This window comes from Etheostoma spectabile, chromosome 20 (genome assembly GCF_008692095.1).
Source record: "Etheostoma spectabile isolate EspeVRDwgs_2016 chromosome 20, UIUC_Espe_1.0, whole genome shotgun sequence".
Taxonomy (NCBI): domain Eukaryota; kingdom Metazoa; phylum Chordata; class Actinopteri; order Perciformes; family Percidae; genus Etheostoma; species Etheostoma spectabile.
In genome coordinates this window covers 25,941,316-25,963,972 of record NC_045752.1, presented here as the reverse complement: position 1 = coordinate 25,963,972, position 22,657 = coordinate 25,941,316, and the positions used below count along the sequence as shown (strand labels likewise).

The 22,657-nt window shown below is 42.5% G+C and overlaps 1 protein-coding gene across 1 annotated transcript in view; it reads right to left on the bottom strand.

Moving 5' to 3' along the window:
• Window positions 1–22,657, bottom strand: part of LOC116670221 (protein phosphatase 1 regulatory subunit 37) — an 88,838-nt gene that overhangs the window by 54,249 nt on the left and 11,932 nt on the right. The window contains 9 exon segments of the mRNA XM_074783841.1: window positions 1,574–1,715; window positions 3,933–4,045; window positions 4,622–4,777; window position 5,861; window positions 6,826–6,846; window positions 6,848–6,970; window positions 9,456–9,575; window positions 9,773–9,873; window positions 12,528–12,573. Coding sequence (XP_074639942.1) covers window positions 1,574–1,715; window positions 3,933–4,045; window positions 4,622–4,777; window position 5,861; window positions 6,826–6,846; window positions 6,848–6,970; window positions 9,456–9,575; window positions 9,773–9,873; window positions 12,528–12,573 — 823 coding nt within the window.

The following is a 22,657-nucleotide window of genomic DNA, read 5'->3' as shown; positions in this document are numbered from 1 at the left end:
CTACTACTACTACTACTACTACTACTACTACTACTACTACTACCACCACCAGCAGGTGTAAGTCAGTGCTAAAACTGAACCACAAAACGTCAGTTTTGGAGGAGCATAGAACTGAACATGGTGACATAGGCTACCACACAGCTGTTAGGTGGCTCAGAGATTCCAGAGTTTTGTGATATGAAAGGCAAAGACATCCCAGAGCTCTCAAATAAAAACTGGATGGCTGATCTTGCATTTGCGGTTGATGCGACTGCACTAATGAATGAGTTCAACACCAAACTGCAAGGCAAGGGCATATATGCACATGAAATGAAAAAATTGTGACATCATGTTGACATTTTGGTAATAGCATTTTGTAAAGTTAAAGAAAAGAAAAAGAAAATGCTTATGCAGTAGTCTGTTTACTACTAACAGTTTTCTCTATGGACAAAACAATTTTAGTGAAAAAAGGTGGTTTTTAACGCCAATGATCCTAATTACTAGTTCAAAACACAAAGGGAATTACCTCTTTTAGAGCTGAAAGGATTAGTTCATTAATTGATATAATTGCCAATTATACTGATAATAGATTAATTGATTAAACACAAACTCAAAACATTTGTTCCACCTTCTCAAACCTGCCTAGTCTTCTACTCATTTGAGTTTCGGACGGTTGGTCACGTATAAATGTCAGCGTGGGGTCTGGGACACCCGGACACGGCGGTTTTCACTAGGGAGTCGGGTTAGGAACCGGGTCAAGTCCCTGTACGGACCAAAGACCAAATGTTTGTAAGAGAGGTGCCACCTGCCAAGGTGCTCTTGAGCAAGGCTGGGCAAGGCACCAAACCCCCAATTACACTCTGTGTCCATACTTTTGTTAGTTATCACACACAGTCCTGAACTACACACAGACATGCTCAGGATCTGTACATGCACTAATGGAGAAATGTCAGAGTGAGTGGGCTGCCAGCCAAACCAGCACCCTGAGCGGTAGGGGGGGGAACGGTGCCTTGCTCAAGAGCACCTGGCAGTGCCCAGGAGGTGAAGTGGCATCTCTCCAGCCACCAATCCACACTCCGTACTTTTTAGTCCATACAGGGAATTGAACCAGTGACCCTCCGGTTCCCAACCCAACTCTCTACGGAGTGAGCTACTGCCACCCCCTTAGCATGTATAGGTAAGCATGTTTGTTCAATGTCTGTACTAACAGTGAAAAATGTGAATTTCCACTCGAGGGGTAACTTCTTCTTCTTCTTCCATCTGTATTTAGAACTAATACAACATACAAGTGGTTGAAATGGAACCAAAGATGCTAATTTGTGGCCAAGTGCTACTAATTTTTATTTTTTTAATGGGCTTAATCTTTATGAAATGTCCTTTGTAATTGAATTTACAATTAAAATAGACACAATCTCAAAAAATAGGGCTATTACGACTCATGTTTATGTTTTTAGTGGTGGCGCCCTCTATTGGCCACAGTACTGGTTTAGGAGTATAAGAGTGCAAGGAGGATAAGGAGGCATAAAGGCGAATAAACGACCTACATCGTCGTATGGTTGTGGAAAAGAAGAGTACTGCATATGCATTGTTGTACCTTCACATGTGATGTTGGCTTGGGCAAGGCCGAGCTGCAGCACCGAGCAGTTCATCATCAGAGGCTCCCTGATCACCTGGATCCCCTCGTCTCCCAGGAGGTTCTCACTCAAATCCAGGACCTGCAGGACCTTCAGCACGGGCTGAAAGACAGCATTCATCTCCGCTCTTACATGGACTAGTCTCGCATCGCCAGACCTTCCTCCACAGCACTGCGGAGGAGGGTCTGGCTAGTCCACACAACATTCTGGGATGGGAGAACAACCTGCTTTGGTTTATTGGCATTTCTTTAGAGCAATCAGAATCATCTTGGGCGGGGCTAAGTGCCGGACGAATAGCTGTCTGGATTTACCCTGGAGAGATCTCAGGAAAAAAAAAAACTTTTAATCCCCGTTTTTAAAAGTAAAGTATGACTTTCCTCGACAATGCAATGCTTTGGACTACTTGTAATATGCTACTATCAGTTTTTAAAATCATCATCATTAGTATTATTATGTTCAGAACTTCTGTCTCCACTCTCCAGAGCCACATTAGCATTGAAGGTTGATTAGCTGGCGCATGAAGCTGGGGGCGTCTGGGGCACAAGAGGCCCATGTTGCCCAACAGCTTGAAGAGGAACACGCCACCCACTCCTCGGTTGCCCCCTCGCCTCGCCACCCTTGTTAAACTCCTCTGGTCACTGCTCTGAAGAGAGAGAGGGAGCGCGGGGGCGGAAAGCAAGCCAAGAAGGCAACAGATAGACCCGGAGAGCGTCTTCTTCGGAGTTAATTTGCACCACGGCGACAACAAACACACTTGAGAGGTTCCCCCCTCTTTTTCCTCACTGAGTCGCGGCACACAGAGGCACCGCCACATCCAAACGCGTGGCGAGAAGCTTCACCGGTGAAGAGGGGAGGAGGAGAGGGAGGAAGAGCATCTCAAATGGATATTCACGAGGGATAATAGCAGACAATTAAAGAGGCGACTGCGTGGTTGAGAGTGTGTGAGAGTCGAGCATGGTTGAAGCCTGTCAAACGTAACCCACAAGAGGGTTGGAGTGAGAAGTTGGGGGGGGGGGGGGGGGGGGGGGGGGGGGGTACGAGTGTGAAAGCACCTAAAACACAGTATGCTTTCACACATGACATGCTGGCTTTAAACAAAAAAAAAACACGCAAAGTAGAGAACAACGAGAGCCCTACATGACATGTTCACCTCAGAATGTTTTTTTATTTTCTTTTTGGGAAATTTAGACATCATTAGCAACATTCTAAAACTGGAAGTCAAGTGGATTTTGGCCCACATCTGCTCCCCTGGTCTCAGTCCTTCAAAAGACAAACCGACAAGCCACGAGGACAGAGAGGAAAAGCACACACACAACCAACCAGAAAGGTTAATAACAGCTCTCCTCGTCATCATATTCGACACGACCAGCTACGGGTCTAATTATCATCATTATGGCCTGCAAGGACATCTACTTATCCCCGTGACTGGCAGGCCGCATGAGCACCCCTCCTTAACACACATCTATTATTTAATCAAACCGTTCCTTCTTTTGGTAGCACTGGAGGAGACAGGGCTAGCGTATGTGGCAGGCCTTTAATTTCTAGCCTTTTGACTTCCACAATCGCCACTCACATGACAGGAAGGTGCAGTTTATGCTGCCAATCAGGCAAAAGGAATGCATGTTATTAGGAGTGTGGAAGAAAACGTGTGGAGGAGGGACTTTGTCAGAGGGGGACTCTCTGGATGGGGCCGACGCTTTTCATTTCCTCAATACCATATAAAGGAAAGCAGGTATCAGCTGGACAGTTTAACTCTGTTTAACCAAGCTGATACAGCTGCTCTGATCCCTTCATGGTCAGAGATAGAATTAAATGGATATCTGTCAAGGGTACAGTATTTTAAGCATGGAATTCCCCTCTTTCAGACTGCTGAAGCCTCATGTTATTTTCACATAAACTTTGGAATGAATTTAGAATGGAAGGAGGGCTATGGACTTACATTATAATATCATTAGGAACAAATCTCTTACCTAGCTCCTGTCACAAATTAGAATTACAAGTAATTTTTAGAAGGAGCAATGCTGGGCATCAGCTTCCCACAGCTAACGTTAGCAGTAGTGACCTCCTGAAGAAAATGTAGGTTGCATAATGCCTCCTGCTTGGATCTTACTGCCTCTCAAACGTCTCTCTGTGAACTCTGTGTGGCACTTTGATTGGTCAGCACAGGCTTGAGTTTTCTTCTACTTTTTCAATGTCGATGGAGAAAAGAAAAGGTCTGTTCTTTTGCCATGGGAATACATGTACAGTATATGCTGTGTGCCGACTGTTGGCATTCATTGATTTTGGTTCCAAACTCAAAGCTGGTGCTATGTTCCTCACCAGAGCCTTGGCCAGATGGACCATGCCACATGCAGTGATCTGGTTGCTCCTCAGCAGTAAGACCTTGACACCTGCCGTCTGCCACCGCAAACCATCACACAGCTCCTCCAAACCTGCACAGTTTAAAAAACAACAGAAAACATTTAATTACGGTAATTGGCTGAACAGGTTTAACTGAACTGATTTGTAGAAGTAGTCTAAATGGCACTGACAGATGTTTAGTGGGAGTGAGCAGCTATAACCTAAGCTATGTGCTTAACCTTTCACATAATCAATTAGGACTGTGCTAATTTGTAAACTGACAGGATACAGACCACTCCCACTGTATTTACCTTTGCTGTTTTGCCTAGTAAGCTGCTGGCAAGCAAAGTTAGGTGGGTCATTCTTTAATTAGCACACGCTGAACAAGAGATGCCAAAGGGTTACTTACAATTAGTAAGATTATGTGTCACATTTGCTAACAACTTGTGCAAACATCTTCCCTTTGTTCACACAATGTTAATTATTTAAACTTGTGAAAGAATTTTGCTGGCAAACTATGTTGCCTCAGGTTTTAAAGACTAGTGCAACATTCGGGGAACTACACTAATTTGCTTTCTAGAATATCAAGAAAAACGTTTTACCACTTAACTCTGTCTTAAGCCACAAATTGCCCTGCCCAGTCTCTGTAACAAAGATGGCCATCCTACCAGCGTCTGCTACAGCATTGCTGCTGAGCTCCAGTGTCTGTAAAGTGGTGTTGTAGCGGAGTAGGTCTCCTAGCTGCAGGGCGTCCTGGTAGCTGTTTAGCAGGTTATTGGTAAGGTGGAGCTCTCGCAAAGCCTTGTTTGACTTCAGTGCTCCAACTACAAGCAGCAAGAAAAGTAAAGATTACCAAAAGTAATCCAGAAGGTACTTTAACTTGACAATTATGCTCCTCAATCTTTTTAATTAGTGGGAAGCTGCAAAAAAAACAAACTAAAATAACTAAATAAATACAAATACTTCTTCCACTGATGTTAATTAACATACAGTACAACATGACAGGACAGTGGTCGTTGGTGGGAAGCCAGATGGAGACCAGGGATAATATCACACACAGATGTAGAAGCGCCTCGCTGGGAGGTAAACTGATCAGAGACATTGGATGAGGACTGGAGTTTGTTCTTCTAATGTTGGGAACCACTTCCCCTCCCCAAATTAAGACATATAGATTGTTTTAAATTTATATTAGACATGGTCCATCGTACAAGTGTGGTCCTCCGAGTGCCAAACACGGAGCCACCAGGTTGTAACTGTGATGGACTGATTGATGGCAAGTGAACTTGAGCATGAAAATGAGAGCACAGCAGGACCCGCCGCCTCCTGCGATTACTGCAGTAAAGATCAAGTGGCATTCCTACCATTGTAACATGAACCAGCCATTGTTGAAGCCAGAGTTGTGACTCCTCAGCACAGGCTGTGTTACAAAACACCTGCCAACTTTCAGGCCCTCTCTTACGCTATTGTAAGGATCCTTTTTCACATCGTTGATGGTTGTATGGAGAGGTATCTTGTAATTATGTGCGTGTTTTGGGTTTTCTCTGTGTGGTTGTGTAACGTGCACTCTTCTGGGGTACACATGTGGCCGTGTTCCCTGAGCCCTCGCTGCCCTTGCATCCAGATCGATGCCGCAGATTTGATCAAGCCTGTTGGGCTGCATGTGGAATGCCAACATTGTCATCAGGCACAGTGGGAACCAAATGGTTGAATCGGTGGGATTGATCCGGTCGAGTCCACCACGAGCACCCAATCCCGCAATCAGAGGCCCCTCCGATCGAAGGCAATGATCCTCAGCTGGGACCCCCCGCCAGGAGGGAAAAAGGGGAGGCAGCGGTGTGCTCGGTTAAGGCAGAGAGGATGGGGTGGGATGAGAGATGAGCACGGGAGGGGGAGGTGGGCTGTGAGACCCTAAAATATCAAAGAGATCCAGGAAATGGCTGAAAATGTTGGAGGAACAAGTTGCTGTTGGGAAGAGTGGGCAGCATACTGCGTCCATTTGGTGCTTTTTCTGCTCCCAGCTGAGAGGAGATGAGAGGCTGTGTTCTCCATGACATCCAATCATCTACTACAATAAAAAAAAAAAAAAAAAAAAAAAAACATTGTATTGGGGATTTATTTGATTATCTAATGAAAAAGACTTTCTGAAAAAACATGTTTGGGACTCATTATGATTATTACTGCTACATCCCTATCAAGCTCAGCACCTGAAGCCTAGTATTAACTACCCCTGTTGCACATAACTGTCCGTGTGCGTGTGAGTGTGTGAGTGTGTGTGTGTGTGTGCATGCATGTACAGCACTCAAATCCGCTCTTAGTGTTGTGTCCACCTGCAGTGAGTATATTTATATGTATACTGAAGGTGAGACAGGACAGAGCTGGCTGGAGTTGTTGTGCCTTGTTTATTTTATATGACATATTTCATTTCTGGGTAACAAACAAAGTGTGTGTGGTGTCGAGATCAAATGTAAAATGAGTCTTGTGTGTGTGTGTGTGTGTGTGTGTGTGTGTGTGTGTGTGTGTGTCCTGGCTGCCGGAGCCTTTGTAGATGTGTGCAGCGGTGTGTAAAGTGACAGGTAAGAGATTAGGCCTGTAATCCGGGTCCAGACCTGCAGAGAGGGTCACAGGTCAAAATCTGGTCCTGCTGGCCGGAGGACACACCCACACACCCACACAACCCAAACACACTTACTACTGTATGGGCACGCATTAATTTACACTCACAGTCCACACTTGCACAAGGAAATTATTTAGCAAACTCAAGAAAAAAGAGTGTTCAGTAAAGGAGTTTGTGTGTGTCTGTGTGTGTGTGTGGGGGGGTTGTTGTGTGTGTGTGTGTGTGTGTGTGTGTGTGTGCGTGAGTGTACGTCATCACCAGTGTGTATAGAGGCATGCCGCGTGAGTTGGGCATTGTGAAGATGCAGCAGTGAGCCGGCTGGTCAGCAGGCTTTAGATAGAGACGGGCCGGGTAGTCAACCACGGCGCACATTACACACATCCAGTCGGGCCAAACGCACACTCTGAAACACACACACACACACACACACACACACACACACACACACACACCACACACACACACACACACACACAACACACACACACACACACACACACACACACCACACACACACACACACACACAAAAACACAACCCACAAACACAACACCACACACACACACACACACACACACACACACACACACACACACACACACTTCAGACAATTGCACAAAGAAACTGTTCAAAACCAGAATACATATCAGGCCAAAAGAAAAGAACTAATGTTTAGTGGAAGACAGGGCCTCGCTATCACTCTGGTTCATTGAAAAAGAAAAGTGCAGAAGGTAGTGAGTAGGCCGTTACACGCTAGGGGTGTCCCTTACTAAGAATTTTCATGGGGCGGTTGGATTTATTTACCACTTTGAAAAGATTTATTAAAAGCTTCAGAGATTTGCGGCGAGACGAAACCTATTCAGAACGCTGCAGGGAAAAGTTACAGCGGCAAGAACCGGCCCAGAGGCTCACCGAGCGCCGGCAAGCACAGTAGGCCAATGTTGGAGAGTGTTTCTCGCCGTTTCATCACTAGAAATGCAGCCGTAGCAAGCATCTCGCTATCACTGACGTTATCCCCATTCATATTTAAACACAACAAATGACATCAAGTTACAAAAAAAAGCCTAATAGTCCGAAGATAGAAGGAATGGACGTTTTTCACAGACATTTAGACTTGTCATCGTGGGAAAAGCATGGTGGCTCAGTTCCATCAAGTATACCAGTGAGCTTTTCCAGTGAGTCAGCATGCAGGGCCTTTCCTACGTGGAATGCAGCCATATTTAAGAGTTTTAAATACACCTGTGCTTTTCCTACTGTGACATCTCAACATGTCTGCCTTGAAAAAGGTCTATTACAAATACACTACACCATCTCGTTGCACAGGTTTCAGAACGTTGCAAGTAGCTGCAAGTTTCCACTTCTGAACTGGACTTTACGGTCGACTGCCAGTCTCAGTTGAATCTTCGCAGCGCCGCAAAGTCCAGCTCAGACCTAAGATTCTGGGCTGTAAACTTGCAGCTACTTGCAACGTGCCGGTTTGCAACGTTCAGGCTATTTCCATCAAAGCATAGAATATTTGACTATTCTCTAACACTAACTGTCTGTCCTCCCTGAAATCACACCAGGACGGGGACCAAAACAAGCCTGAGTGACGGGACTCTCAGGCCAATGCTGCCGGGTGATGTGGAGGGTTGGTCGGGGCCGGTATGGGCCATCATGGGTATGGCTTTGGGTTTTGGAAAAATATTCATGACACAATTAACCCTACCAAGTTTTTCCTCGCCACTGCCACACTGTTGCTTGCTCTGGAGGAAACTACTGGAACTGTCGGGTCCTTGTAAATTATAGAGTGGTCTAGACCTGCTCTATCTGTAATTTCGAGTGGTCTAGACCTGCTCCATCTTAATTATAGAGCGTTTAGACCTTCTCAATCTGTAAATTAAGAGCGGTTTAGACCTGCTCTATCTGTAAATTACGAGCGGTCTAGACCTGCTCAATGTATTTAGAGTGTCTAGACCTGCTCTATCTGTAAATTATAGAGCGGTCTAGACCTGCTCTATCTGTAAATTATAGAGCGTCTAGACCTGCTCTATCTGTAAATAATAAGAGGGTCTAGACCTGCTCTATCTGTAAATTATAGAGTGGTCTATACCTGTTCTATCTGTAAATTAAAGTGGTCTATACCTGTTCTAAATTGTATTAGAGCAGTCTAGACCTATTCTATCTTTAAATTATAGAGTGGTCTACATAGAGTGGTCTAGACCTGCTCTATCTGTAAATTATAATAATATAACAATAAATAATACTAAACAAACTCTTGTTGAATCGATGTGCATTTACAGTAAAAATAAAAATCTTTCAGTCCAAATTTACATTTTGACATGTTACAAAGTCCAACACAAGTTTGTAATAAAACTGATACTAATAAAACAGCGATACAGATAGTCTGCAAATAGCCAATAAATGCACCGATAATCAGCCAGTGCCAATGATTGGTCGATCCCTTGACTGAAGATACCAACGAAGTGAAGTGAAAACTGTTTAAAAGGAAGTTTATTCGAAGAACTCCACGCCGCTTGGCGCAGAGAGACATATTTGACGAAATAATCTTAACTCCAAGTCATGCTCCAAGTCCTCACATTGTGTTCCCTCATCCTTTGATCACACAGACACGGAAGTCAGTCAGCGGTAACATTTGGCCCGATTGTTGCTCACCCCACAGCTAATCAGTTATGCCTGCTAATGCTATCTGCGATGCTGCAGTAATGCCGCGCGTGTGTTTTGATGTGTCTATGCCGGTGTTCACAGTGGGAGAACTTCTCACCCCGTTTGCTCTGCCCTGCATCTTCACACCATGTAATGTGCGACAAACTCACTTTCTAGGATGTACATTATGCCCCAGAGAAAAGCCTACAAGAAAAGATTACTATTCCACTGCGTCAGCCAACCTGCTTTATCAAATGAGCGAGGGCCCTCCAACACAATGTTCCCATACTGCCGTTGTCAGAAATGTCAAGATGGGTTGTAGATTCATAGTACAAAATCATATCCAGCAAGGACGATGCTCCCTGGAAGAGAAGAAAAAAAAAGTGAAGGAGAAAAAAAAATGAAGAAAGCAAGGCCCAAATTTGACAGGAATGTTATGAAGTTCTTTTGGAAGGAAAAAAAAAATTGCCTCTAATCTGATACAGGGGATAGGCCTGAATATGAAACTGTATCGGAACATGTGAAGATGAGGAAAATAAGTGTTGCTCATAAAACTCACATTTTCTTCCAGTTGGGCTGCCTGCAGATTGATGAAATCAAAGTGCAGCGATTTCAGAACGACTTCCAGAGCTTCACAGGAGCGGTGGTCTAATCGCTCACCTTGATAGAGGCAAGCAATCAAACGGAAGATAATTGGGAAGCTGTTTGCTAACAGGCAAAATTGCACAGCTCTAAATGTGCTTTATCCTTTTTCTCAAATGAACATTTACGCCAAAAATAAATAAAATCACGAACAAAACAGCTACCTTTATGGGCAAAGTTGATCTGTGTACGCGTGTTTTTTTCTTTTAATACAGTTCTGAGACTTGATGAGAAACGGGAATAATGACAGCTCCAGTTAGAGGAACACCGTGCAGGCTTTGGTGATTGGACCTCCAACACGTGAGCGCTTTGATCATTGATTACTGACGGCATGCAGAAGATTTGCAATCTTACAAAACAACAAACTTCTATGCAACTAGCAAATGTAGCAACTTCACCTCCAAAGTCACATTGAGTATGAACTCAACAACTTCAATAAATATACAGAGGCACGTATGTATAATGTATGACAATGTATAAACACGGTGTCTCATTCCCTTAAAACCAAAGGTGGAATTCCAGTATATGTACTCCGGTACAGTTACTTTGTAGTATTTCCGTGTGATGCTACATTTGATAGAATATACTGTATACTATATATAGATTAAACAACCCAAAAAAGTATATGAAGTAGTCAAAGGCTACACCATTAGAAGGCTGCGAACATGTTAATGGATCAGCAATAACAACAAGGCAATACACAGTAATACTATACAGAACCATTGGGCTGTTCAGCATGATGTGGGTTTTTACCTTTGATACTGTATTTACTATGTACTAATGTATTTTGTATTATAATACTACTCCAATACATAACAAAGTGCAAATCCATGATGCTACCAGTCAGGATTATAGTCCCCTCACCTAACCCATCTTTTATTTCTGACTCTGTTGTGTTCTAGTATGCCTGCATTCTGTATTTTAGGGTTTGTCTATCTGTCCCAAACCATATCACACGGGACATTCAGTTTGGTGAGTGGCTCTCTCTGGTCCGGTTATGTGAATTATTGACGCAATAGCTCAATTAATCTAGTTATGTCAATGTGTCGCCATGTTGTTGTTAAGGCGGGCACAAATACCCATAACCATAATGCCAGCGTTTGAACGGTCACGCTAAAAACATGGCCATTTATTGTTGTTACTGGAACATTATTTTTTATTTTTGTCATGTGACTTTTGTGTTTTCAGGAGTGACGATCAGGGATCACTTTGGTCACGTTGTAATCTGATTACTGTTCTGTGTTGCTCTTCATGCCCCATGTCTTTTTGAAGTCATTTTTATTTTGATGTGAAGGAATCACAGTCCAGACTTGGTAATCTGATCTCTCTCTCTCTTATTCTTATCTCCCCGGCCAAGAAGGGGGATATGATAATTACTATCATAATTATTTCCAAAATGATTTTCTTCCCTGTGTTTTAATAATAATCACTTAGCTGAGTGATGGCAGAGGGCGTGTGGGGTGCAAGGGAGAGCCATCTGAAATCCCATTTTTCTAATCCGCCCTGCGTCGTGAAGATAATAAGGCAGCGACACCCGCAGTCAGATGGCATCGGTGCGTGACGCCGGTGACGCCCATCACGGCATCACATCCAACGTTACGCTGCTGCTGCGTGCACACGCGTCGGCTGCTGCACTTCCTGACAACTGGCGATGTCAGCCGGCGCAATAAAAGACGTCGCAGAAGACACTTAAAGAAAGTTGGAAATGATTTCCTGTCATTCGTTTTCAATTCAACCAGCGATATGTTGTACTTTGGCAGAATACTGAAAGCAGCAGAGGGCACTGTTTATTTATCGCAACTAATTATCGCGATAGTTACCAGCATATTTCATATGGGGCAGCCCTATGTCTGGCGTTCGGAGACTGGGATTTAGGATTCCAGCTGGGATCAGTTCTAGTTTTAAGAACTAGAATCCAATTTAGTTTAGGTTACAGATTTAAATTAAGATTAGGTTTATTCAAATTATATTTAGTTAAGGGTCAGTTCAATGTAAGGGTTACATTAAAGTTTGTGGTTTGGGATTCAGATTTAGGTTGAATGCACAGGATACTATCACACTGACTGTAGCTTGGGTAAGTATCATAGACATATATATATATATATATATATATATATATATATATACACACATATACACACACACACACACTCTCTATGGTCTATGGTTAGTATCTGAGTTAGAGTAATGGGTTGAGATTAGTATATGATAAAGGCCGGAAAATATGCATTAGGTTAGAAAATCCAATACTTTGAAGGATTTGGTTGGTGTTATTTTCTTGTTTCATATGTTCCCATATGATCACAATCCTAAACCGTCAATGTCTAGAAAAGTCTGGAAATTTTGAAGCCGCATCAGGAACACGTAGAATGAGCCAGCCCATAGCGTCCAGGTGATAAACACATGAAAACAAGTCAATAACTGCAATATTCAATAAACCCAAACGTATCAAAAATAGAAATGTATACTTAAAAAATGTCTTATTGTCTGTCAATTTGATAAATGTAAATTTATAAAAACTGTTTATATATTTTTTTTTTGGTCTGTTTTTTTTTCTGTAATTACACTTTGATTGAATATGTAAAACATTGCAAAATCATTCAGTGCATCACGAGTGTCACATAAAGTCTTCAATCATATTTAATAATGACGGAGCGAGGCGTTCAGCTTACCTTTGAGATCCAGACATTTCACACCGCCACCTACACACACCCCCTGCTGGGAGAGAGACAGGGAGGGGGGGGAGAGGCAGGAGGTGTGAGGGAGAGGCGCAAACACACACACACACACACACACACACACACACTTGGCAGCATCCTCCCTCCCCAGTCTCTTTCCGCACGGCCTCTCCATCCATGCCACACGGTACCGGTTTGATCAGGGAGGCTCATTGGACGCCACCGCATGAATTATGAATTTCACACAGTTTACCGCCGCCGTTGATGGTGACACGGAGTCCTAATTAACCAGTGTATAATAATTAGAAACAGCTGGTCATCAGTTGATGTGTTCATTTGCCAGAGCCAGTGTTCCACATACATCTAATTTGACTGCATCAATCACCGGAGGTGGCAGATTTGTGCGCATGGTGGAAAACACAGATTGTTTTTCTTTTTCTACTGACAAGCAAAACAGGATTGGGGTTTTTTGTTGTTGAAAGCCTCCTTTTATAAATGATGGTAAAATGAGATTCTGCAACATGGGATGAGTCCGGGTTTCCTTTTTTTAATATACGTATGTTTCACCCCAGACCCTTACTGCAACCCAAATATTATTTATGTTATGTATCAGAAATGTACCTGAGCATTGATTAGGGTAGGGGAGGCCCACAGCTGCTGTCTGATATCAAATGCTGTTATTGAAGAACTGTCCCCTAAGAACACAGTTCTGGAAGATATGTTTAGCATGACAAATGAATGTCAAAATGAATATTAATTTAAAAATCCTTGGCGGAGACATCAATTAGAGGCCGTCCACAACCACCAGGGGGCCCCAAAAGTGAGCAGATTAAGAACATGAAGTCTCTGTGGTTTCCTGTGTGTTCAGTTCTATTTTCACAGGAAGGAAATTGTACCCAGCATATAGTTTCAGGGTTTTACTGAGTTTATTGTTGTTGTTTTGCGCATGTAGGCATCACAATGCACATTTTAAACATGGTAAACGATGAGGTCAGCTCCTTGCTGTGAGCGTTGGGGTCTGAAGTGAACACATGGAAAGTAAAAATGGGCTTTTTTCTTCTGTGCAGCAGCCAGGGTGAAAACATTTGAAATCAAAGTGTGATCTGATCTGACTGTGGTGAGCTTGTTTGTTCTGTTGATATAAAAAAAAATATATTGGTTTTGACTGTCGCTTATTCAGACATGAACATTTAGGCTAAAATTATAAAGAAAAACCCAAAAGGTTTAAAAGCACGTTTTCAGGAACTAGAATATCTTGTACGCTGGTTTGTGTCTATTAGATAGATAGATAGATAGATAGATAGATAGATAGATAGATAGATCTTGTTTTGTCATACATTTACACAACAAAACTTAGTTGGAGCATTAAATACACTATCAAATATAAAATACATGCACACACCTCACTCATCACCACAAACACATCACTCATACTATAAACTATTTTCTAGTATAAACACTAAAAAAAATACCTAATCCCAATCCCAAGCCACTTTAGCTTTCAGCGTTGCTTAATAATATTAAAAAGTGTCTGTTAGACAAAAAGTAAATGGGGTGGCCGAGCCGACTTAGGGCCCTAACCTGTGGTCTCAGCCCTGTCGGCAGCTCCCTGTCAGGGGAAGCCTGGCTTCTGCCTGCCTCCCTACACCCACTCACCCTGGCTGGCTCTCTGGATTGTCGCCTTCTTATTTGCGAGCAGCGCCTTGTTTCCTCTCTCCTTGCTAAATATGATTCATTGTTCAAAAGGGACACGCCGAGTACAAAAGGACTTGGAAGGCTTTCCTTCGCTCGGCTCTCGTGCTGCAGAGAGGAGAGCAAGGCACAAGACAAAAAAGACGGCGGCCATAATGTGCTCCTGTTGAAAGAATTAGACAGATCAATGGGACATAAATTGCACTGTTTATGTATACAAGAGGCTGGTGTGTAATTGGTAGAGGTGGTTGAATTTCCCCCCGTAATCATCTTAACTGAGACACGCAGGCACGCACACATGTGCACACACACAAGTGTGTCTACGTGCACATAGACACACTTGTACAGAAACAGAATGTGTGTGTATATGTGTGTGTGTGCTTTAACTTGCAGTACTTTGATATAAACGGAGCAGGATTTTTGGTCACTGTGCGCTCACACAGGAAAAGAGTGCCTATCACATTATAGATTTATTGATAGTTTTTCTGTTGTTGATTTGATCCCCAATAATATGATCCGCGGGTCTCTTTGACAGCCTCATTTTACAGCTGTATTCAATCCGTTTACTGCATGAATTGGTTTATTTTTTTTCATTTCACAATTTTATGAAGATTGGAGTCTTCCAAAGACAAGTCCCGAACGTGTCTTGCAGGAGAAAAAAAAACAATTCAACAACTATGACCGAGTCCTTTTTAGGAAGCTGATACGCATCACTCCGCCTTTGCATAAGCCATACAACCTCTTTGTGAGGCTAGATGTTATTCTGTCTTATTCCTTACCTCCAGCTTACATGGGAAATATTGTAGTGAAAAATATTCTGTTAGGTGGCTCTAGTTAGTGCTATATATATATATATATATATATATTAAAGCAAAAACCATTGACCAGGGGCATCGTTTAACATCGTATATATCCATTGTTATCCTACTGTGACTGCACAACATTGCCTTCAGACAACACATTTAAAATCTGTTTAGGAACACACACACAGTATGAAAATAAAGGGGCTTTTTTTTATTGATTCGTGCAGTGTCTTGTGTTTTTTTTCCCCCCTCCCAACAACTTATCCTGACTAAAAGCTGTGAAATAGTCCAATGTGTGTGCTGTTTTGCTGCCTCAGTGCCACGCATGGCTCTGCGTCCCACCCCCAAATGCAACATTACGGCTCCTCATCTGCTTCATGACAAACACATCATCAGATATGTTTTCACACATGACACATTAAATTGCCTCAGGATAACAATATGCACCAGAGGGCTATTTTATTGTGGTTCTTCTAACGTGTTAGCGGTTTCAGGATCACCGTTTTTACAAACTTGTCAACGGTGAGTGTTGCTGGGCACACAGCACCCAGGATTGGACCTGGGTGAGCAGAGCGTTTTCAGAACTGCCTCAAGCTGGTTGGCGTTGAAAAGTTTCAAAAATACCCAGCAGGAGTAAAGGCATGTTTCGGGTGTCCAGCTTGCTCCATTCATCTCTTTTTATTTTTTCGGACTTTACATGCAATGCTGTCACCTCAGAATTTTTGTTGGGTCTGTCGCAGCCCCCACAAAAAAAAAAAAAAAAGTGTCACTGTGTGCTGGCGTCCGGCTAGCGACTGCTTGTGAAACAAACGCTCGGTTTGTGGCACTGAGCCAATGAACGACGCTCAGCAACAATGTGCAAGGCAACTGGCTGGCTACCCATATCACACTCCCAAACACGCACACACACACACACACACACACACAGCACTTCCTCCTCGCAGGAAATACAGTGGCGGCTGTTTTTTCATCTTAATGAATTTCTGAACTTGTTCGCTCCCTCTCCGCTCGCCGCTGCCTCATGGTGAAAGACGGAAACCGAAGGCGCCGGCTGCCAAATCAATTGATGTGTCAGGAGGGAGAGAGGACAAAATGCGGTGATAAAAAGAAAAGCGTTACACTCTCTCCCCCCCCCCTACACACACACACACACACAGAGCAGGAGAAGACAGAGATCTGGTTTCCAAAACTTGACTTCCACAGAAGTCATCTCTGGAGCATTCTCTATATTCTTCACTCAACCGTCCAGAGCTGCGCTGCCTCTCTACGTGCCTTTGTATTAAAACCACGTCGGAGTGCACCGCTTTTCTCCTTAGCCCATTTAATTAACTCACAAAAAACTAGAAATAAATATATATTCTATGTATTTTTTAAACGTGCATTTTCAGAGCTCTTAGGGGTTAAAATCACAGCCCCGTTTTCCTTTCAGCATCTTTTTTTTTTTCGCAATAAAGGATAAATTATTTAAAATAACACAACCTTTTATCTCACACCCTTTGAAGGCAGCAAATTAAAAATGTAAATTGGGAGCTAATTAATATGCAAATGTATTCGTTCGTTGTTAACAATTAGCAATTAAAGCTGCAGTGTCTAGAAAGAGCACAGACCAAATTAGTAACTTCATTTATCATTTGTTTTTTTAAAAAAAAAAAGAGAGAGATCTAAAAACGTACAGAAAATTCTAATTGACTTCCCCAGTATTTCCTACTGTCACTGCCTTTGTGCGTCCGCACTGCTTTTGAAATATATGATAGCGTGCCTTTAGCGACTTCATTAATGCCACTTTGTGTAAAATATACTGTCCCCTTAAACGCTTGATGTCAAAAATAATGTACACATTCAAGGCTGAGTGGTGAGTGCTTGTTTGGAAGGGTGTGTGTGTGTGTGTGTGTGTGTGTGTGTGTGTGTGTGTGTGTGTAGAATGGCACGGCGTACAGCTTAGGCAGTCTTATCTGTGTGTTGTACATTTCACTGAATTTTACATGTAGTTCTCTCTGAAGTTCTATCAGCATTAATATCGGCAAACACAGGGAATCCATTTTATATCTAAATCTGATTGCTTATGAAAACTATTAATGGCCGCATTTTTAAAAAAAAACATCCTCATTAAAAAGGAAGGAGTCACTACAATAAAATGGAGACATTTCTAAATGTGGGAAATAGAAGCGCGGGTTGGTGGAGGACGCCTGTGTTCAGGGATGCTGGGTTGCTGTTCCATGGCACAAACCTTTGGTGGATTTCGGATGAAATATATATATATATATATATATATATATATATATATATATGTTAGAGCCCAACCGATACATCAGCCGATATTAGGCATTTCCCCAACAGTATGGACATTTATAATGGTAAATAATCATTCGTCAGAATCATTTATAATGACAAATAAATGATTCTGGTAAATTAATATTTTAAAAATTAAAAAAAACGGACGGGCAACCATGTTAGGAGTGTTGGCGTTGCATAGTCTGTCCACCAGAGGACGCTCTACAATTCCCTGTTAGTGATGGTGTTGCATAGTCTGTCCACCAGAGGACGCTCTACAACGTCCCTGTAGTGATGGCGTTGCATCGTCTGTCCACCAGAGACGCTCTACAACGTCCCTGTAGTGAGGGCGTTGCAAGTCTGTCCCCCGAGGACGCTCTACAACGTCCCTGTTGTGTTGGCGTTGCATAATCTGTCCACCAGAGGACGCTCTACAACATTCATGTTCTGATTTTTTTTGTTATTGTGTTTTTATTCAAAAGGACTTTAAGTTTCATATCTTAAGTTTGTGATTTTATACATTTTATCCATCAGAACTTTAATATATTTTGATGTTACTCTGTTCTGTTGTGACAATAAAACAAATTATTATCATTTTATTTTAGTGAGAACTCATAAATAGCTACAAAATAACTAATGTTAGGGAAATCTGTTTGTTTTCTTACACGTTTCAGGATTTTCTTTTTTTAAAATACATATCGGCAGCTATATCGGAACATCAGATTTTTAAATAACCAAATATTTGTATTGGTATTGGCCTTAAAAATCCTTAATCGGTCGGGCTCTACTTCATTTTCTACCATATTGGTAGTGGGGGGGGGGGGGGGGGGTCCCTCTCGTTCAGTTAAGAGGTCCTTGGCTTAAACAAGGCTGAAGACCCCTGATATAGAGTAAAAAAGAAAACTATTGTCAGGAAATAGCACAGACCTTTGGATCCCCAGGTAATGGCTTTGGGGTTGCGCTGGGAGAATTGCGACGTTTGAATCGAATGTCCTACAGGAAAGGTGGTTGATCTTAAAATGAAAGTAGTTAGCACTTGAGTTGGTGATGATGGAGTGCTCTTTTCAAAGGCCTCTCAGCACCACAAAGTGATCAGCAGACCTCTATTAGCAGATAACCCCCAAACTCTGAGCTCTTCACATGACATCTTTCTTTCACACACTGCTGTCTCCTTCTCTGCCTACATTTTTCTTAAGTCTCTGTTTTCCATGATGGACGGATCCATACTAAAATATTCAATGCTGCTCATTTGGGAGAGATACCTTTTAACAAGCATCCTCTCAGTCAAGATGTGAACTCAAGTTCTTCCTGCATTTAAAGCACATGTCTGAGGGTATTCTACATGCTTTTCAACAGAAGCCATGAAAAGACTAAAAGTGGCATCATGTGACCTAGCTTACTTAGGGCATGTATTGGTCACACATACAGTTCCCCAGTCATGGATCAACTTCCATTTCTAAATGTTTGTTTGTAGTATTTATAGTTGCAGTTGAGAACTCCCCCCACAATTCCAAGAAACATATTAGGATACTGAGGACTGGGAGCACTACAAACTGAAGACCACCCTCTTCTATTGTATTAAAGGGTTTCTGCAGGTTTCGTTAAGTCACATTTGTGACTTTTTAAGACCATTATGAATGAAATTCAAGATTTCACAACATAAAAAAGTACATAATGAAATGACTCGCCGTAGTAAATGAATTGGACATTACTGTGTACTGAACACAGGTTAGATGCATTGTTGAAGTGCAGAAAAAATTTGATGGCTGTGGTACAATCCGAAAGAGACGCTAAAGCTGACTGGCTACAATATAAGTTTTTAATATTTGGACTTCTTTTTAAAAAGGTCCACAATTTTGAAATTCTAGACTTTTCAAGACTTGTTAAGACCCAGCGGAAACCCTGTACTATCTGGATAACTAGTTCCCACAAAGTGGAAACATCTTTAGGATGATGGTGAACTGACCCTTTAAACCGCCAATGACTCCTACACTGAATATTCTACAAATGCTACCAATCATTCAAATGCTTAACATTGTTAGCACATGCATGAAGTGAATGATTTGGGCTTTTTTCGGTCATTTTGGTGACAGAGCGTCGCCCCTGTGTGAACCCTCAAGTGAGTGCAGGCCTGTAATATTATCCTACTTACAAAAGCACTCATATTACTTGTGCGACCACCCGACCATGCAAATTCAATTCAGCGTAATAGGGCACCACCAATAGTGCATCACGCGTGCCATTCAGTTTAACGGCAACCGCTCCGAATTCAATTAGAGGCAGAGAAAGCAAAATAGACTCTTTTACACATAGACAAGGTTTTTATCCTTCTTCAGCTCTGCACGCTGTTTCCCAAGTGGCGATTAAGCAAAATGGTGTAAAACTACAAAGGAAAGGCTTTGGAGTCGGTGTGTTTTAAATAAAGCCATGTTGTGGCTGGCAGTGTGTGTGGATGCCGTCTGAATGACAGACTGGAGTGTGTTAGCTGATCCTGACCCATCGTCTGTGTGATCGCCGTGGCTGCCGCTGTATGCCATTTCAAATGCGCCACTAACCGCCCCGTTATCGCCGTCTCGGCCTGTAATGAGAGGAGCGACACATGTCCGGTCCCCCTGCTGTTCACTGATAAGCACTCGCATTCAGATGCATGCAGGTACACTACTACTACTCCTCCTCCACCTCCTCCGCCTCCTCCTCCACCTCCACCTCCACCTCCTCTCTGGGCGTTTTTATTTTGCATGCAAAACCTGCAAACAACCACCAAGGAAAAAGTGCTGCACTTAGTTAGTGACATTTACCTCGCTGCCGACTATTCCACACAGGGAGGGGGGAGCATTAACAATCAGCATGCATTTAATTTAAAAGAAAAAAAATGTTCCCGTTTGAATTACACAGGCAGGGAGAGAGTGTGCGTTTGTGTGTGTGGGTGGGTGTGTGTGTGTGTGTGTGGGAAGAGCTATAACAGTTGTGCCGGCAGACTTCCGCAGCGCAACATTAATGCTAATCAAAAGAGCTGAGAAAGCAGCGGTGGTCTGTAAAAACAGATTTTCTCTTGTCTTTTCATTTATGGAGGGATCCACCCCCCCCCCCCCCCCCCCCCCCCCCCCCAGAGGGATTTATTTCTGGGAATTGAATCTGACCCTATGAATTTAATAGAGGCACGTTGTCATGTAGGCTATAGCAGGTTTTTTTTCCCCCTTAGTTGTGGGATAAATAATGAAAGTTAAGTTGTGGTAATTGATTTCTCTTCAGTCCACTCAACTGAATAATCTGCAAGGGAAACGACCACTAAGCTATTCATTAGAAGATTTGCCAACATGCAACTAATTCTGAGCTTATTCTCCAAACATCATGGAATGAATACAAACTCACAGTCGGAGCTTGCTTGCTTTACAATCCTTTTGTGTTTGGAATGTTGGCGAATACTTCACATAAACCCTAGAAACAATAGTTTTTTGTCCTTTGTAAACTACAATAAATCCCTCAATAAATAACCCTTAGCACATGGGGGAAGAGGGAATGTTGAGCCAAATCAAATCAAATTTGTATTTAGAGTGTCATATCGCAACAGAAGTTATTTTAGGACACTTTCCAGAGTAGGACTAAACCACATCTACAATTTGAGTATTTAAGTTCACACAAACTGATGTGAACTGAAGTCTGGCAGAATATTTATTTCTATGAATTTGTAGTATTGTAGTTGTAGTATTTGTAGAATGTCTGGGTAAAAAAATCAGTCTCATAAATAATCATTCTTTTGAAAAAAAAAAAAAAGAGGATTTCTGTTAAAATGACATAGTATTTTGGCTAAATGATCTTTTTTAAATAAAAAGAGACTTGACAAATGACTAAAGGTTTCCATCCATCCATCCATCCATCATCTGTAACCACTTATCCTTGACACTATGCATACATAGTGCATACATGCGTACATCAGTTTTGGCCAGAGTTAGTCTTTCTTTAATTGTTATGTCCTCACTGTGCGGCCCAGGCGCACTAGAGACCTCTGCCGGCCGAGCCGTCTGCTTCCGCTTTAGCGCTACGCTAACTTGGACGGGGATTAAATGATTTAATCAATGGTATCGGTTCAAACGGATCACATTGTGACAGAGAAATGTATCCAAGGATTTACAGACATCTCTTTTGCCATGGAAGTCTATGAGAAAAGTCTTTGTGCGACCCATGGCCCGGTGCACTTCCTGGAGGCCTGATTCACACCTACAGGCAAGTTAGAGGAAAACAAATGACCTAACCTGGGGCTTTGGACTGGGGGAGGAAGCTGCAGAAAACCCACGTTAACACATGGAGAACATACAATCTTCACACACAAGGGCCCAAGATGAATCCATTTTGCTTTATTTATTCGATAGTTTAATGAACACAATCAATTTGTTAATAACTTGTGCCTAATGTGCCTAAACAAGTAGGCTTCCCTCACTACAAATATCTTTAAATCAGGACTTTTTGCATAGACATCCCTCGTTTAGGGAGGTGGAATTATTTCTTAAACCTATACAAACATATTGTCTGATGAAAACTAACTATAGTTTAGAAGCAGAATTTAACCAAAAGTCAAAGATATACTGATCTATCAGTCGATGGAATGGGGAAACTTGCACCAGGACACCCCCCCTTACAGTACCACCTGCACTGGCTCCTAATGCGTTTCAGTTATTTCTTAATTTGGAGTATGAATAACTGCAGTTAAGCTCTTCCCTCGTGCCGAAGCAGCCACGTCGAGTCGGAGCTTGATCATCTCAATTACCTATCTGATGGCAGAGTGCAGAGACGCAGACTTCACAGTTTGCACAGTGAAATCACAGAGTTTAAGCGTGGCGGCCTCAGAGCCCGCTGGCTCTCAACTATTATTGTTTACCACTCCTATGAAGATGTCACCAACAGCAATACTGTTTTATCCACTTACAATATTTCAAAGGAGTGCAAAGGGGCCCAAGGGTGCAATACGCTTTAAATAGTCTTCAACGCTGGTCCTCGGGGGAATCGCCCCTCGCCTGAAAAGACCTCATTTAATAAATTTGCTCTTTAGGCGTTCGTCTTTTCGTTTTGCATCGTCTTATTATGGATTCATTTTCATGCAGCCCTTTTGGTCTAAATATTTCCCCTCTTAGCTTATGCTTAACCATACATATTTTACTCTTTCAGGAGGACCACCTACATTCGTTTCCAATGCATCTGGGATCATTAGCACCTCGGAGATAATACAGCGGCTGTATGCTTTATGTAAGCACTGCTAAGTCTCTAATTTTCTACAAATAATTCTCCTTGATCTCAAGTAAAATTTATGCGGGGGGGCGGGGGGGTGGGGGGTGGGGGGTAGAGAGCAGCATGCTTTAACAT